Genomic DNA, 17,503 nt, shown 5'->3' with positions numbered 1-17,503 from the left:
TGACTGGGGGTGACGGATGTCACCCCTCCCTCTGGGGCTGCAGGCTCGTTCCAGGGTCCAGGTATCTCGGTGGCGGCGACGGTTGTCGCCCCAGGCTCCAGTGTGGGGGCGCTGGATAGCACCCCCCAGTCTTCGCAGGTGGCGGCGGCGGTTGCCGCCCCAGACATCAGCTTGGGGGTGCGGGGGCGCACCTCTCGTCCTTCCCACGTGGCGATGCCGGATGGCGCCCCATACATCGACTCCGATGCGCTGGCTAGCACCTCTCGCCTCTCTCGCTCAGCGGCCGCCAGGGCCTCCCCGTACACTGTCTCGGTGGCGCTGGGTAGCGCCCCTCCGCTCTTGCTGGGTGGACTCGGTCTGGCAGGCCCCATCATGTTGAGGCTGAAGGGTTGAGGCCTCAGGACTTCTGGCTCCGCAATGTTGGTTGGCTGGACGAACTCCGGTCCCAAGTGGTTGAGGCTGAAGCCCAGGCCAACCCAGTTGGGTTCAGCCGCTCCTCCCAGCACGTTGATCCTAGCTGGGATGGTCCCAAACTGCGGCATTCCTTCGGATTGGCCCGCTGCGCTGGGGGCGGCTGCTTGCTGGAGTGTTGCTGGGGGCGCGCTCCCTTCCATGTTGGCTACTCTGCTGGGCTTTCCTGAGTGAGCGCCCTTGTCAGCTATGCATCTCCGGCCGGCTACCTGGTCCCAGTCAGCCTTGCACTCGGCTGCCGTATGGCCTGTGTAATGGCAACGTTCACATTTGGCAGGACGGTCACGGCGTGGCTGGGTGCGTCGCTCTTCTAGGCTGACCTCCATAGGCGTAGGACAATCTCTGACTCGGTGGCCCTTCCCATGGCAGCGATAGCAGCGGCCTGGAATCTTGTCGTCTGGTGCAACCTTCCCCATCTGGTGGAGACCCGGAGCCAAGGGTCCAATCTCCATTGGCTCCGACTCATCGTATTGGGGCAACTGGACGCTGGCCGATCCCGTGAGCCCGTCGGTGGCGTCCACTAGGCACACACCCTCCTTCAGCTGCTTGGTGATCATGGTCACGGTAAACATGGCTCGCCTCGTGTACTCAGGTACCGAGGCGATCTCATGACCCATCATAAAGCGTTTCACATTAGCGTTACGAATGCCGCGATTTAGTTCATATATCAATAACTCCAAATCTTCGTGGCTGTAGGCCTCCCGGTACAGCGCACACTTTGTGGATATGTAGGCTTGTATAGGCTCTGTCGAGTGCTGCCTGTAGTCTCTGAAGGCTTGCTTCAGGGTCTGAGACTCATAGGCTGGACGAAATAACATTTCACACTCGGCCTTGACTTGTTCGTATGTCAAGGCTTGGCCTGCCTCTCCAAACAGATGAGAGGCCATCTCCGCCGCTTGCCCCGCCAGGGATAGTAAAAGGGCGTTGCGGTGGTTCAGTGTGTCATGGGGGGGCACACGGTAAGCCGCCCATGACATTTCTAGTCTCCGGATGTGGGAATTCCAGGATTGCTTGGGCGGTCCTCGGTACTCCGGCAGGTTACTCAGCATCAGCTTGCGGTACTCGGCTGGAGCCGGCTGGGGATCGTCCTGGAGCCATCCTTGGAGCTGGTCGCCTCCTTGCGCTTGTGGCTGCTCCATCGGGTCAAAGGTTCAGCGGCGGGACACTAAGTTTTAAGTCAATACTATAGGTGGTTTACACTTATGGCTTTCTAGCCTAGCAGCCAACACTGTTTATCACTCGGTTGGTAGTTTAAACTACAAAGATCTAAAATAGGTGTACACTAGAATACTTGTCACTAGCTTCTGAGCTTTAGGGTAGGCTGGTAGGTGTAGATAGTTGTTGAGGGTCTGAACTGCTGTCAGGAACTGATTTGGTTTTCCTTATCACACTATAGATAGGAGGGAGGAGCTTGCAAGTCCTTTTTTCTAAAAATATCTCTGTTGTATGCTATGGAGTAGCTCCGCTCCTGTGTGTGTGTGTGTGCGTGGAATCTCCTTTTCTTGCAACGCGCCTACGCGCCGTCAGATTGCGCACACAGGTAAAACGCGCATCTATCCCTCAATCTGCTCTCTCATTGGTCCGCTTTATCTCCTTTGTCCGTTGAATTTTTGTTGCGTCCCAAGCTCCGCTGCGCAACCCGTGAATTGCGCTCTGTTCTCCCGGTCGCTATCTCCGCACCGTGGACGGACTTAGTGTGGGGAGAAGGGGGAGCGCGTGAGGGGACGGGGTAAAGCCGTCCGTTCCCCCCTATGGGGAGGGGGGTGCTGCAGGTTTGAAGTGACTGGGTGGTGAGGTAATTGTGCCTCTTCCTTAATCCTGGGCTTATTGTTATGTCACCTCAATTGTATTTGCTTCAATTTATGGTGGGCCCCTCCCCTTCCGTTGGGATAAGGGGGTGTATTTGTCGTGCTGAAGGCTTGGGGTCAGATTGTTTACCATTGCATTGTTATCTTACATCTAGGTTCTATTTTTGGCTTTATCACAATACACAACAAATTTGTTTACCAAGCCTTGCCCATATATCTATTGTTCAGCTTTCACACCAGGGTGGTAATCCATAAAATCTGATATAATATCTGTTTTTCTAGATGGGTGGCTGCGCTGTAGCCTCTCAGGATACTTGGAGTTAACGTAGTTTTTCTTCTGCTTGGTACACTACACTCGTATTTTCGCACACAGCTCGCAGCTATTTGGCTTGTTTCAGCCAGTCGGCGGCAGGGAATGTCCTGTCCTGCAGCGCCGTGTATCCGAATCCGGCTGGTGGCAGCAGGGAATGTCCCTTCCTGCAGCGCCGCTGGTTCGGATCCTGCTATCTCTTGCAGTAAATGTTGGCCTATTTTCAGCCGTTTGCACTTATTTGGCCTGTTTCAGCCCGTCCGCAGGCCTGTTTCAGCCCTTGAGCGCTCAATCCTCCGTTAGATGTCGGCGCTTCTCGCGGTTCTCCGTCAAGTTTCGCTGCTCTCCGCAGTCTCTCGTCCGATTTCGCTACTCTCCGCAGCTCGGGTTCCGCCACACTTAGTGGTCTTTCGCTAGGTTTCGCTTCCACAACTGCCGGATACAGAGTTAGACCTTGCTATCCAGGGTGGGTAATTCAGGTTGTTTGTGTCAGTTTTGCCAGTTTCACTGCTGGGAGTACCTTAGCCTCAGCTGCGCGTCTGCTCTACACTTGTGGTTTGCCGTAATCTCACACAGCTGTCACCAAAAGTTGTGGTATCCGCCTAGGTTAAATGGCAGACACCCGAGTTCAAATGACTACGGCAGTGCGAACAGACGTGGACACATATATTATAGAGAAGCTACGCTTCTCTAGCAATCACTAAGTAACAAACAGAGTCTATTCAGATGTTCCTTTATTCAGGGTCTAAGGTTTACTAAAGTTATATACAACAAACAATAAATACACAGATTGGAATAAGTAATCATAAACAGAATCAATATAAATACATATACAATAGTCAGTTTGGGCAATAATGATCCCCCATCCCTGGAAAGGGTGGGGGGAATTAACAATACAGCTTAACCATAATAAGGCTGTCAAAATCTATCATTAATTTTAGGCATAGGGAGGGGGTCGGCTGACCCCTTCCCCAGTACTCGGGGGAGGGCCCTCGGCCCTTCTCCGAACCAAGGTCAGGGTTGCCATAGAATATGGCTCACGGCTGCCGAATACCACAAAACAATTTAAAATATTTTTTTTTATTTATTGTACTTTTTCCTTTATTTTTGAAAAAATATGCCCAACCCATTTTTCCAAAACTGCTTGTCATTTCAATTTCAAAGAAGACACAACCAAAGTTTTCAAACAAGTCAGCTGAAAAACCTTTCTAATGTAGCTAAGCAACGTTATAATTCACGTTGTCTGTCAGTCAGTCCGTATAGCTAAATATGATTTGTTATCCTTATACTAAAGTAACAGGATGTTTGTCTGTCTGTGTGTCTGTCTGTGTGTACCGAAGGATCTCGCTAACCGCTGAACCGATCGGGTTCTCCTTAACAGGGTAGATTCTCATATGTCCTGGGAAGGTTTTTAACTATTTCGGGGGAGGGTACTACCACCCTCCCAAAAGAAATGACAAAAAAATTGAAAATTTTCTTAAAATCTGGGAGACTTCAACGTAACATTAAGAGGTATCCATAATATAAAGAATTATCGTAGACTTTAACAAACAAAAACATTTAAAGTGCCACTAGAGGCCTCTAGGGGCGTAGCCGCTAGTTGAAGATATAGACATACGTTCGCCTAGTCTATACATTGTTTTGTACGCCTGTCTGTCGGCCATGCTTTAACAGATACTACCGGCTTCGCCCCTAGCCTCTAGGGGCATTGCCCCAAGAGGTTTCATCAAATTAATTTTTCGTGTTTTACATTTTAAAGAAAATTTCTATAAAAAAAAAATTTGGGGGGGGTTAGGGGTGTCCCACCCACCCCCCCCCCCCCCAAGAAATTAGTTATAAACCTTCCCGGGACCTATGAGAAGCTACCCTGTAAAGGAGAACCCGATCGGATCAGCGGTAAGCGAGATCCTTCGCTACAAACAGACAGACAAACAAATAGACAGACATCGTTCTACTTTGTATTATAGGATAAACCTTATTTTAAGGTTTCGTGATTTTCTCTCTCTTTCTATTTCTTGGTATGCCAACTGAACATCATCTCTCTAACTCACTTTAATGATTTTTTTGTACCAAAAAGTTTTCGTTTTTGTTGAAACACTCAATGTAAAGAACCAATTGTATCCAGATTTTACATATAAAAAAATACTTAAAACAAAAAATTGATTAATTGAACAAATATAAAATCTTGTTAGAGAAAACAAGAATGAAAAGATCCATGAACTAAAAGTCAGCCATTGTGATTGCCAAGCAGCCATTATATTAATGCAGTTGAACATGTGTTTATGTTGGTGTATATTTAGTTCTTTACAGGTTTTACGCTATTTCAGAACAGGAACGTCCAAACTTTTTATTTTGAGGGGGGCTAAATATGGCGATTCAAATGTTTGAGGAAAGTAATCTATAGTATTTTTAATTTTTTGGTGGTAAATGAGAGGTTTCAAAGTTTACCCCCCCCCCCCTCCCCCTGGTCGTCAATGAACTTCAAAGCCTTTATGGAATAATAAACCAATCTTTGAGATCCTACTAGAGGGCTAAAAATGTCTGTCAAATTTATATGAAAATTAAAAGATTTTAAGCAAACACAAAATTACCCTTTTTGTAAAAATTAGTGGGCGAAATGTTTAGACACTCATCTTAATAAACCAATCAATCAAATCCACTAAAAGTCCCTAAAGTTGTTAAGCCAAAACGGTATTATAAAACTTGGTTACTAGTGTAATAAATAGCCTTTGTCGCCTCGCCTTCTGATTAATATCAGTTGGATTAGAACCGGTTCTCAGGCATACTGAAAAATCATGTAGTGCATCGTATTACAGATAATTTTCCACAATTATTTGAATAGAAATCATAAAATTTTTACCAGTTTTATAATTTTTCATGTTACTATCCGCGTAAAGCTGTCTATGCGATGCAAGCGAATTATTTCATATCTAAAACTTTAGTTATTTAACACTGGTTTAGGAGCAAAGAAAAGCTTTCCTCCTATCCTGCTATTATCAAAAAGTATACAAGAAATTGGAGGAATGAGAAACTGTCCCAATTTTGTATAACTTTAGCGGAACAAGTTCCAATTACGTCATATTTTTCTTTCCCGAAAAAGGGAGGGGGGGAAGAAAATCTCTTCAAAAGAGATGGGGAAAACCCCCTTTTCTCCCATCTCTTTTTTCTTCCCCCCTTCCCTTTTTTTTCTTTCCCCCTTCTCTTTTTCGGGAAAGAAAAATATGACGTAATTGGAACTTGTTCCGCTAAAGTTATACAAAATTGGGACAGTTTCTCATTCCTCAAGAAATTGCTGCGTTATTTTTGGTTTTGGTTGCAAAAAAAAGAAGTTATACGTTTGTATTAGTCATTGAGTATTTTAAAAATTACTCCTCCCCCCTTATAAAATTATTTGTAAATTATTAGGTGGGGGGGCGTGTTCACAAGCACTTGCGGCATTTGTTAAAAGCGAAGATTTTCTATAATGAGAGTCAGTAAGTAGTCAAACTATACATAGTTCCAACCAAAACCTATTATACAGGGTGCGGCACATAAATCCGGACATTTTTTAAACGGCCATAGCGTCAAAACTACTTGACCAATCAGGACGTTTGACCCCACTGTAGAAAGCTTAGGTAATGACCTTTTAGCACAAAAAAATCTTTGGACGAAGATGGACGTGTACACCGAGCTGGCCGCGCATATGTTCAACAAGGCAGATTCCAAATGCGCCGGTGGTTCAATGCGCAAAATCACAAAACGTAGGGTCCGACAGGGAAGGAGTTGGAATCTTGACCCCAAATTTTGTGAGTGTCTAAGGCTCATTGAGACACACATTTTGCCGTGTTTAAATCCATTTTAGCTCAATACTAGCCGAAATGAGGTCGATTTTTCAATATTTTGAGCCTTAAGAAATCACAAACAGTAGGGCCCGACAGGGAAGGAGTTGGAAATTTGACCCAAAATTTTTTTGTGTGTCATAAGCTCATTGAGACACGCATTTTGAGTATTTATAGTCCACTGTAGCCAAATCCTATCCCAAATGAGAGCAAAAACATGGATTTTGTCAATTTGGCGGTTACTCATGTTCCTAAGGAAATGTGGCCTCCCAGCAGCCCGATCTTAATTCAATGGACTTTAGGGCCTGGGGCTACTTTGAAGCATGCACCAATAGACGTGCCCATATCACAAAGACCTCCCTCATTGCCACTATCAATGAGAACTACGCCAGCTTGGACAGGTACATTTTGACCTGGACCTGCCGGCGGTTGAGGAGGCCGGTAGAGGCGGTGATTGGGGCTGGCGGCGATTTTGTTGAATAATATACTAGTCATATACCTATTTTGCTTCCCAGTTTTTAAAATTCAATAAAATCTTTAAAATTGACGATTTTATGTTCATTTGTTTAAAAATTAGAATTTGTCCGGATTTATGTGCCGCACCCTGTAATTAATAATAAACACGCCCTAAAATATTAAATAAATAATATTTAGATGATAAAACACAATTGTACTTTTTCAACAGTTGAAAAATGAAGCTAGTCTTTCTAATTCTTTTTTTCCAATTTAGGTTTTAAAACTTTTAGACTTTAAACTTTTTAGAAAAGATTGTTCTACCAATATAATCCTGAAAGTTTAAAAAGTATTTATCCAGTATGGGTTCGATTCCAATTTTTATCCGCTGGATAAGAACCGGTTCTCAGCCATACTAAAAAAATCAAGTATAATATCATATTGCAGAAAACTTTCCAATAGTTTTGTTAGACTGGGCCGAACAAAACTGGTAATTTTTCATATTATTATCCGTTGATAGATGTCTTTAATACGATGTGATAACAACCATTTAGTAGGGTTGGGCCGGATACTTTTTTGGCCGGACACCGGATATCCGGCTGATTTCAAATGCCGGATATCCGGTAACCGGCCGGATATCCGGCGTTGGCCGGATATCCGGCAAATATCCGGTTATCCGGCCAAATTACCGGATATCCGGCAAATATCCAGTTATCCGGCCAAATTACCGGATATCCGGCCGGATAACCGGCCAAATTACCAGATATTAAAGTAGTAAAAAAAATTTCTTCAGAAATCTTATATAAATTTACATAAAGTTAAACTTATTCAGAAAAATGTTCATCTAGCTTCAATAATAAGAAACTTATAGCCATTTAAGATTTTAAAAAGCAAGGATTTTTGGTGTAAAGTATAAAAAATTATAGAGCCGGATATCCGGCCGGATATTGAAAATGGCCGGATATCCGGCCGGATATCCTGCCACATCGGATATCCTGTCGGATATCAGGCCACACCGGATATCCGGCCCAACCCTACCATTTAGCCGCAACTACAAGGTATACGTTCATTCCGGCAAATACTATAAAAATTCTTAGCACAGATGGACTTTTTGAAGTACATTTCGAATTATAGATTAGCTTGATTTATTATTCCAGTATGGCTTCGAAACCGATTTATATCCATTAGGCTAGAACCGGTTCTCCACCATACTAAAAAATCATGCATAGCCCGGGCCTTTGGCGATGCGATAAATAACTATAATAGGATAAATTTTCAATAACAAAAATCTTAACAATTTCCGAGTAAATAGCCAATAGCCAATAGCGTTATAGAAAAACCAACAAACAATGTCATTTATAGATTATCCCCACTGCACTGTTAAAAATATTAAAGAGTGAAATAAATTGATTTAAAAGTTAAATAAGCATGTATGGTTATCGATTAATGATCACATTTACCATTAAAGGAAAAATGTATTAAAAGCAACAGAAAACAATTATTGGAATTATATCTTACAAAGCATAAATGCATACGTTTTTAGCGAATCTACTATATAACTAGCATGACCTATTGTTAAATCAACATCGAACGTCTACCACCGTCTAGGTTTTGTGATTTTATATATATTTTAAAATGGCTTGAAGGTTGCAATACTATGATAATGCTTAATGTTTATTATTTTAATTTTATCAGTAGCAAAGCTACTTAGCAAATATTTTTTTTTATGTATGAGCATCTTAAAGATAAATTACTTTTGAAAAAAAATATAGACAAAAAAACAGAATTTTTGAGAAGGCTTCTCGCGTGAAAATGTTTTTTTAAAGATTTAATCTCTTAAATTTAAATTGTTTAATCACCCCCAGTTTGTTTGTAAGCAAATGAATTAACCCTTAACAGCCTTTTCTTAAAACACCGCTATACATGAGTTTTCAGTATGACCGAGAACTGGTTCTTATTTAGCGGATATCAATTGGTTTCGAAGCCATACTGGGAGGAGTTTTTGACCATAAGTGAGTATAAGTTAAATCATCCTTTACCATTTTATTTAACAACTTATATAACCTATAATTTTAAAACAAAAGAAAATATGAAAAAAATGCAATTAAAGGTACAAATAGCGAAAATCAATAACAAAATTTTATTTGTTTTTCGCCTTTGATTCACAAAATTAACAACTTAAATAACATGAAAATTCTAGTAAAAATCTAAACTTTTTAAAGTACTACTTTTAATGATTTAGATAAATATTTTCCAAATGCCTTTACTGGCGTGTAGAAGTGGAGTGCAGGGGAGTGTCTCCACCCCTCTGGCAAAATTAATTGGATACATCAACCAAAGGTGTTTACACAGTTAAAAGTCTTTCTAGTGTACATAACTACTAGAGGAAATATCTTGCAAAGTTTGAAGTTGATAGGACTGTTCTAAAATGCATAAAATTGTTTAGATCAATAAATAAGTTTATAGTTTAATTTTTAAACAAGCAAAAAGAATAGTATGTTTATTAATGTTTTGCAGACACACAGGCGTACAATTCCAATTATATATAAACTTTGCATTTAATAAATACCAAGGATATTTAATGAACTTAAATGGTTAAGCAAATAGAGCTTTCTGGGTTCTAAAGTCATTATGTTATGATATCAACACATGATAAGCATACATTATTACATGCCAGCTGACTGGCAAACTATTTATTAGAACATGAATTTAAACATTAGAGTTATCATACAGTGGCACGGCTAGATTTTCCGCTAGTTTACTCTGTTTGAATCGGATATTCTTTGTAAGCAATTTAACCTTTTTAAAAGCGAAGCTTTTCTATAATTAGGGTCGGTCAGTACGTCCGTCTGTCCGAGATAGATAGCTTTTATTCGTTAATTTAGGCATGTTAGAATTGTCCTATCGATTTCAAACTTTGCATGGTGATTCCTGTAGTAGTTAGGTATGATTTAAAAAGCGTAGCAACTCTATAATCATTACCAGAATGTCCGTACGTCCATTTTAAACATGTTGATTTTTCTAATTTTTTGACATCAAATTTTTATGTGATCTAATTATTCGTTTGATCTGATTTTTGGTATATTGATTCCTGGAACAACAAAGAACAATATTTTAAGCGAAGCAACTCTATAATCAAATCCTTAAAATGTAAGTATGTCCATAAACATAATAAACATTATCCTGTATCAAGAAGTTTTTCAACAAATGTACTTACAATTTTGCTTTGACTCTTATACTTTTATATTCTGATAATTCAGTTTAGACACTATACAAGTGTTAATGTCCGTTTGTCATACCGTTTAAGTGCTTTGCTTTTATGGATGTTGTCATCCTTGTTAAAGTATAAGTTACACCCTTCCCCCCTGACACATACTTCTGCATTGCAAGAGGGAGATGATCAAAGTGCAATGGGTATGTAGGGTAATATGTTAACAAGGATAAAAACGTCCATAAAAGTGAAGCTCTAAAAGAAGTAAGGACAAATGAATTATAACTCTTGTAGAGAAGCAGACCGTAATAAGTGGAACTTTAATTTGTAAGTCTAACAAAATTGTATATAAATTTGTTGCAAAATTGCAGAAATTCTGGATGTATAAGGACATACTTTTTTTAGGTTTACATTATAGTGATGCTTCGCTTGCAACATTGTGACTGGTTTTTCTAGGAATCGTTATTACAAAAATAAGACGAATAGGATAGTTATATCATACAAAAAGTCATTGTCAAAAAAAGGTAAAAATTCAACATGTTTTGAATGTATGATCGGACTATCTGGACACGATTATAGAGTTGCAACGCTTCCTAAATCGGACCTAACTGTTTTTGGAATCATCAAGCAAAGTTTGAAATCAATAGGGCAATTAAAACATGTCTAAATGAACAAAATTAGATAAATTAATCATACATAACCTGAAACAAATATATTAAAACCAGGGATCTACAGGAATAACATAAAGATCGATAAATTGAAGTATTTCCCCAATGATGATATACAAAATTACCCCTCCTGTGAATTACAATTCGGTGTTGAAACGTTTTGGTACTCAACTAAAACAACCAATCAAAATTAAATAAAAGTCGTCAAAGTTGTTAAGCCTACAAATTAGAAAACGTTAATTAAAACTTTGGGGACTAGTGTAATAAACAGCCCAATGTCCCCTCCCATCCTGAAATTAAACAGAGGATTACATAACCCTTTCTTTGGGAGGTTATATATGAGAAGTATAAAGCTGGCCCACCAAAACTAAATGCTCTCAATTATCTACAAACACTGAAACAAAATGCTCGCAGCAATAAAAATGGGTTTTATGTTTACGGTGTATTTGGCACTTTTTAGGTAAATTTATTATGAGATAGTTTATGTTGGTTATGGTTTATGGTTATACATTAGTGTGCTTTTTGTTATTAATATGAAAATTGAAAGTCAAATGAAATTCTAGAAGTAAAAAAAAATATTCTAGAGGGACACTTGAGCTTTGAGGAGGGGGGTGGGGGGTCCTTCCGTCTGTCAGTCCGTAACGCTGTTGGGGAGACATGATTTTTTCGGCTGCTAATGAAATTTTTGTGAAAATTCCTATGACTTATGCGCATATAATCTTTATATTGTTTTGTCCGTCTGTCTGTCGGTCATGCATCAAAAGACATAAACCTTTAGTTATGTATATTGTCATCCATGTATAGACCATGTGAGGGGGAAACGCTGATCAGGTCTACTGATGGAGTGAACGGGTATGCCCTGCTGCAGCCACAATCTTCTAAACCTCTCCAGCAATGGACAATCTGTTTTAGGTTCAGGTAACTCAATAATACAGTGTGTTTTTTTTATGAGCACTTTTTTGAAAGCAATTTTACCCCACTTAAAGTTATCAGAATTTAATGATTAATGGCTTATTTTCTTCGTTTTTTAAGGGAAATTATGAAACAACCAAAAAAAATTACAGTTTTTGTTGAAAAACTACAGTAAAGTTGAAAATTAAAAACTTAGGTGACAACATCTAAAAATGGTTTTAGCGCATTTTTCTTATGCTCAAAATTTGATTTTCAGTAGTCGACTTTGGGGGGCCAGTACTTTCTCCCTAATTGAGATATGGCCTTCAAACTTTGACCTATTCTAGTACATGTCCCCAATAGTATCAGTATAAATTTATAGCTCTATATCTCAACTTTGAAGCGTTTTGCAGCCATTCTTGCAAAAGGTAGAATATTTGAACATAAGAAAAATGCGCTAAAACCATTTTTAGATGTTGACACCTAAGTTTTTAATTTTCAACTTTACTGTACTTTTTTAACAAAAACTGTAATTTTTTTTGTTGTTTCATAATTTCCCTTAAAAAACGAAGAAAATAAGCCATTAATCATTAAATTCTGATAACTATAAGTGGGGTAAAATTGCTTTCAAAAAAGTGCTCATAAAAAAAACACACTGTATTAGGAAGAGAGGGGACATTGTTTTTTACACTAGTCCCCAAAGTTTTATCAACAACTATGGGGACTCTTAATGAATTTTGATTGTTTGCTTCATTTTGTTGAGTGTTCAAACATTTCAACTATTTATTGTAATCTACTGCATTGTGTATTCGATGATAAGATAAATTTAATGGCTGTTTTGTAACAACATGAGTTCATAGCCATAATTTAAGTATGGTTTTATAGTTGATACAAGTTTTTAATAATATCTCTGCTGGGCTCAACCAGACCATTTCAAAGATAAACATTGAAAATACTTTTTTTAAACTTTGCTATTTTATTTGTGTATATTAGAAGGTGATGGGGGGTGTATCCACCACCCCCTTTATAAATTTGACAATTAGTGGATAACACTCCTTATGCACGCCTCTGAAAGTATCATAATGTTTCTTGTTCTAACAGAACTTTTAAAATAAAAATTTATTTTAATTTAACAAACACAAATATTTAAATAAATTTTGAACTATCCTTTATTTAGCAAACTGAAGCTGAAAGTTAAAAAGTTTTACAGCTTATATTGTAATTGAAATTACACGTTTTCAACAATCCTTAGCTTTATTACAACTACTAGCGGCTGTGCCCCTAGCTTCTAGGGGCTCTATATTCGAAGCGAAATGGAATGGCAGAAAAACAGCCTAAAACCATACCCAGACTTTTTATCAAAAAAAACATCCCCGTTCCTATAAGAAGCTTTACTGTAAAGGATGACCATATCGGTTTTGCGGTTAAAGAAATTCTTCGCAACTGCCAAAAAAAGCTTTCTACTTTATATAATAGGATGAATTATAGGTTAGCTTGTCATTAAAGGTACGTGAAAATTAGTGCTACGCATAAGCAACCTATGAGCCTCAAGAACATCAACTTTAAAAGTTTTAAAATCAGCTGGAAGTCTAAACCTAATCCAAATACATATATCAAACCCATTTTTTTTTTAAATATATATAATATGCAAGCCCATGTGAGAATGATAGCAGACAATTACTTTTTTACGTTTATTTTCTTTGTTTATAAAAACAACTAGAAAAGAGAAATAAATTCTTAACTAATTTAAGCAAAAAAGTTGAGAAAGCCCAATCTGTCCCGATTTTGTATCACTTTTGTAAAGTGCCATCATATAAAAAGGGAAGGGGGAAAGAAAATCTCTTCCCTTTTCTCTTTTAAAGAGATTTTCTTCCCCCCTTCCCTTTTTCTTTCCCGAAACGTATATGACGTAACTGGATTCGCACTTTCTAAAGTGATACAAAATCGGGACAAATTGGGCTTTCTCAAAAAAGTTCTGTTCGAACTGGATATTTGGGTAAACTATTTTAAAACTAGTATTTGTTTTCTTCATAATAAAGTACTTAAATATAGAAATTAATACATAATATAATTAAGGAAAAAAGGCGATAGTTATTTTCTAAAAATGAATAAAATCAATACATAAATATTAGTTTAAGCTAAGCTAGGATTGTTAAGGTTTATTAAGGTTTATGTTAGCCCTACACACACATTGGTAGGGCTTCTACATAATCTAGGACCCAGGCAGGAGCAGAGAACCTCTCCCTGAATTTTGAAATAAATTAAAACAAGGGGGTGGGGCCTTTTTTTGTTCATTACATAAAATCAATATAAAACTCACCACATCAAAACAATGTTTGGAATAGCTGCGGATTAGATAACCTGATTATAAAACTTTGGGTACCAGTATAATTTACACTACAGTGTCTACTCCCTCCCTAATCATACCCAATCATTTTAACAGAGTAATTTGTATAATTTGTTCTATATAAAATAAACAGAGCAATATTCTAATTTATAGAAATTGACAATATTGGGGACAGAAACGAATATTCAGTGAATTTAATTGATCTATTATTACTTGGATCTTACACCAAATGTACTCTAAAAAAATGAATGAAACTTTTAGCTGGCTAAAAATAATTCTCCTATCCTTTAAGATATCCAGAATCCAGAAATGGAATTTAGTTTTGAGAGATGGAACTTTAACCCTTAACGGTCGGGTTGAACGCCTCCCCCCCCCCCCATCCGGTTTTTTCTTTCTCATTTTCTGTGTGTGAAAGATAAAGAGCCCAAACTGCGTGACTTTTTAAGTATGGGAATGACACATAACTGAGAGTTAGAATTTTTAAAATATCTCCATCCTGGCGGACACAGCATGCCCGCAAACCTGGCAGGGTCATCTAGGTAAAGAGCAAAACTATTTTTTTTGACTTAAACAAAGCATTTTATCTTACTAAAATACTAAAATATCCTCTAGTAGTACATTCTCATATGAAATACAGGTGTTAAAGTCAATTTCAGGTTCCAGGTATGATCCTGCATGTCCTGATCCTCCAGGTCTCCAGAAATCTTTAAAAGGCTCCTGTGACCGCAATTTTTGACTTAGAGACTTCAAATTTTAAACTTAAGCTTTCTACATAACGTATTAAAATTCCATAAAGATCCGCCGCCGTTTTCCCGCCGACCGCCGACTGCGGCGGCTGGCAGCTGCCAAGTACAGCTGCGGCCGCTGAAATTTATGTTTTGATATTTCTAATATAAAATTTACATAAACATTTCGAATGAATCCGGTGGATAGGAACCGGTTCTCATCCATACGAAAAAACTATGTCTAGCATCGTATTATATCCAGTTTTCTACGAATATAGAAATGTACAATCATAAGATTAAAACTAGTTTTTTTAGCCGGTGCCTTCGGCACCACGGGGCTAAAAAAACTAGTTTTAATCTTATAATTGTACATTCTATATCCGCGGAAAGCCGTTTATAATACGATACGAGAAATAACTATTTCAAAATTTATCTTTGTTATAAACTTCAACAAAAATATTATCAATTGTAGTTAAATATCCACAGTTTTTACCAATAGTAGTTAAATGTCAAAAAATGCACCAAACAGGAGTTGAATATCCACATTGATACTTAAGTACCAATGACCCTTTTTAAAGAATATAGTCTTTTTTCTTAGTCTCTTGATATGTCCATTGTCCATGAAAGTTATGGACTCAAAAATCATCCAAGTGACGTCATAAAAATAAGGGATTATCCATCTCTATTTTTAGTGGTTTTCTTTCCCACTTCTTCTCTTATCTCCCTCATTTTTATGACGTCACATGGATGATTTTTGAGTCCCACTACATGTTATTGTTGTAGACCTGTGAGATTGTTGGAAGGCTCGACTGTTTTGGACATTACACGCGAAGATGGACAGAAAATGTTCCATTTTTTCCTGCTGAAGCCAACCTACACGTTTTTCACTGCTGAAGCAACTAGCTTTAACTTAAAAACAAGGTAATTATGTCTGTCTATCTGTGTGCAACGAAGGATCTCGCTAACCGCTAAACCGATTTGGTTCTTATTTACAATGTAGCTTCTCATAGGGAAGTTTATAACTAGCTAAGGGGAGGCAACCACCACCATTCCAAGACAAATCGCCCCTAGAAAAAAGTAAATATGCTGAACATTACCAAAAAAACGTAGAAAATATAACAAGTGATATTTAGTACAGAAGCTACTCTTCAACTCAAAATATCCGTGTATCAGTAGGAATTTACACTGTGCTACTAAAGGTAGATGTGTTTTTTTTTTAATTCCGAGACAAAAAGCATCCTCTCTATGACTAATATTTTATATGCTCCAGGGTAAATGTTATTGCTGCGCTACTTGGAGCGGACATAATCAATTATTATACCTGTGTTTAGGATCAGTATATTTGAATGGAACCAAGTTTGCTGTATTCACAATGGAACTACTCTTACTACAGCTGTCAACAATGACATCACTAGTTATCATATCAACATGCAGGGTGAATTTAAAATAATTTTAGCACTTTAAAAATAATCAAAAAAATATTTTATTAACTACGCCCCTAGCTCCCTCTCAATGACTTTCAAGGGATAAGACAATGAACGATAAATTCATAATAAAACTAGAGGCATATCAGCTAGTATAGAATTTAAAAATGACTATAATGATTCAATATTTTAATCACTCTTTCACTAAAAGAAGAGTCAAGAAGTGTAATACAGAAAATAACAATTTTTTCCAACAATGACTTGAAAATATTCTACAAAGGAGATTTTGCCAGTCTCAATATTTGGGACACTGCAAGGTAATATTTTATTGGATATTTATTGATCAGTTCATTAAGTATGAGGGAAGGGTGTGTGGTAAAGGGGTTGGATCATTATTTTAGCCAGCTGCGAGTACATGAAAATCTGGTTCACCATTCAAGAAATATTTTCTAGCAGATTCACATTCCTTTATTTGGCAACTACACTGCGAACCAAAAATAGGCAAATCTGAATTTTCAGAATAGCAGCTTTATTATTCATTTTGGATATTTTACCGTAAATATGAAATATAATGCATCTTTTAGTTACAAGTTTCCACTGTTTTTTTTTATCAATTAGCACCAAAGAAGCACAAGATGTCAAAAACAGCATTTGTGGGTGACCCAAAAAGATATGCAAATCCAAAGAAAACCAATGGGAAAACGTGTTTTTTTCTCACTTTTCTTTACTTTTTTGTTGAGCTAAATATTATCTAAGTACATGCACAATCCCATTACAACAACTTGTCTATTAACTTATGTACTATTTTTTTGTAGTCGTTGCAATCTCCAATGGAGCCTCCCGACAAAAATATAACAATCTTTTAAAAACTACAATATTTACCTCATGAATTAAAGTAATTAAAATTGCATTTTTTTCATTTTGAAAGTTTTTCATTGTTAATAATAGAATTTTCATTAATAAAATACGTCGCCTAGAAAGAAAATTATAAGCCCATTTTTGGCAGAAACTTAGGATGACAGTAACTGATAACACAATATCCACGTATTGTACATCCTTTGCATTTGTTTAGAAGCCTGAAATCAGTGAGGGACTGGATGGACTGTAGAAACTTTGATACAGGAATGGAGATAATCTAGAGACACACTCTATAAATCAGCTAAAAGGAAAAGAAAAAAAGTGGAGGAACAACCCGGCAATGCTATTGGTTAAAAAGTGTACAGATTCTAGTGAAAAGGAGAGGTTATTTTTTCCATTTCAGCTAGAATTTTATAAATAGTCGCTTTGCTAGTTTAAAATATCGTGTAAAACTTTCTCCTCTTGTGCAATGTGATCCTAATGAAAAAAAGTCAGTTAGGAATAGTTGAATTCCTTAGG

The 17,503-nt window shown here is 37.8% G+C and overlaps 1 protein-coding gene across 1 annotated transcript; it reads left to right on the top strand.

Moving 5' to 3' along the window:
• Nucleotides 1-11,117: 11,117 nt before the first annotated feature.
• On the top strand, nucleotides 11,118-17,265 carry LOC145332473 (uncharacterized). Its single transcript, XM_080177474.1, has 6 exons — nucleotides 11,118-11,199; nucleotides 11,544-11,657; nucleotides 15,486-15,623; nucleotides 16,034-16,137; nucleotides 16,341-16,443; nucleotides 17,199-17,265. Exons 1-6 carry the CDS (start codon nucleotides 11,144-11,146, stop codon nucleotides 17,263-17,265), a joined length of 582 nt encoding a protein of 193 aa, XP_080033600.1. The 5' UTR covers nucleotides 11,118-11,143.
• Nucleotides 17,266-17,503: the final 238 nt, after the last annotated feature.

Source organism: Acartia tonsa, chromosome 11 (genome assembly GCF_053477335.1).
Source record: "Acartia tonsa isolate MP-2025a chromosome 11, ASM5347733v1, whole genome shotgun sequence".
NCBI classification, from domain to species: domain Eukaryota; kingdom Metazoa; phylum Arthropoda; class Copepoda; order Calanoida; family Acartiidae; genus Acartia; species Acartia tonsa.
This window is presented reverse-complemented; position numbering and strand designations above follow the sequence as displayed.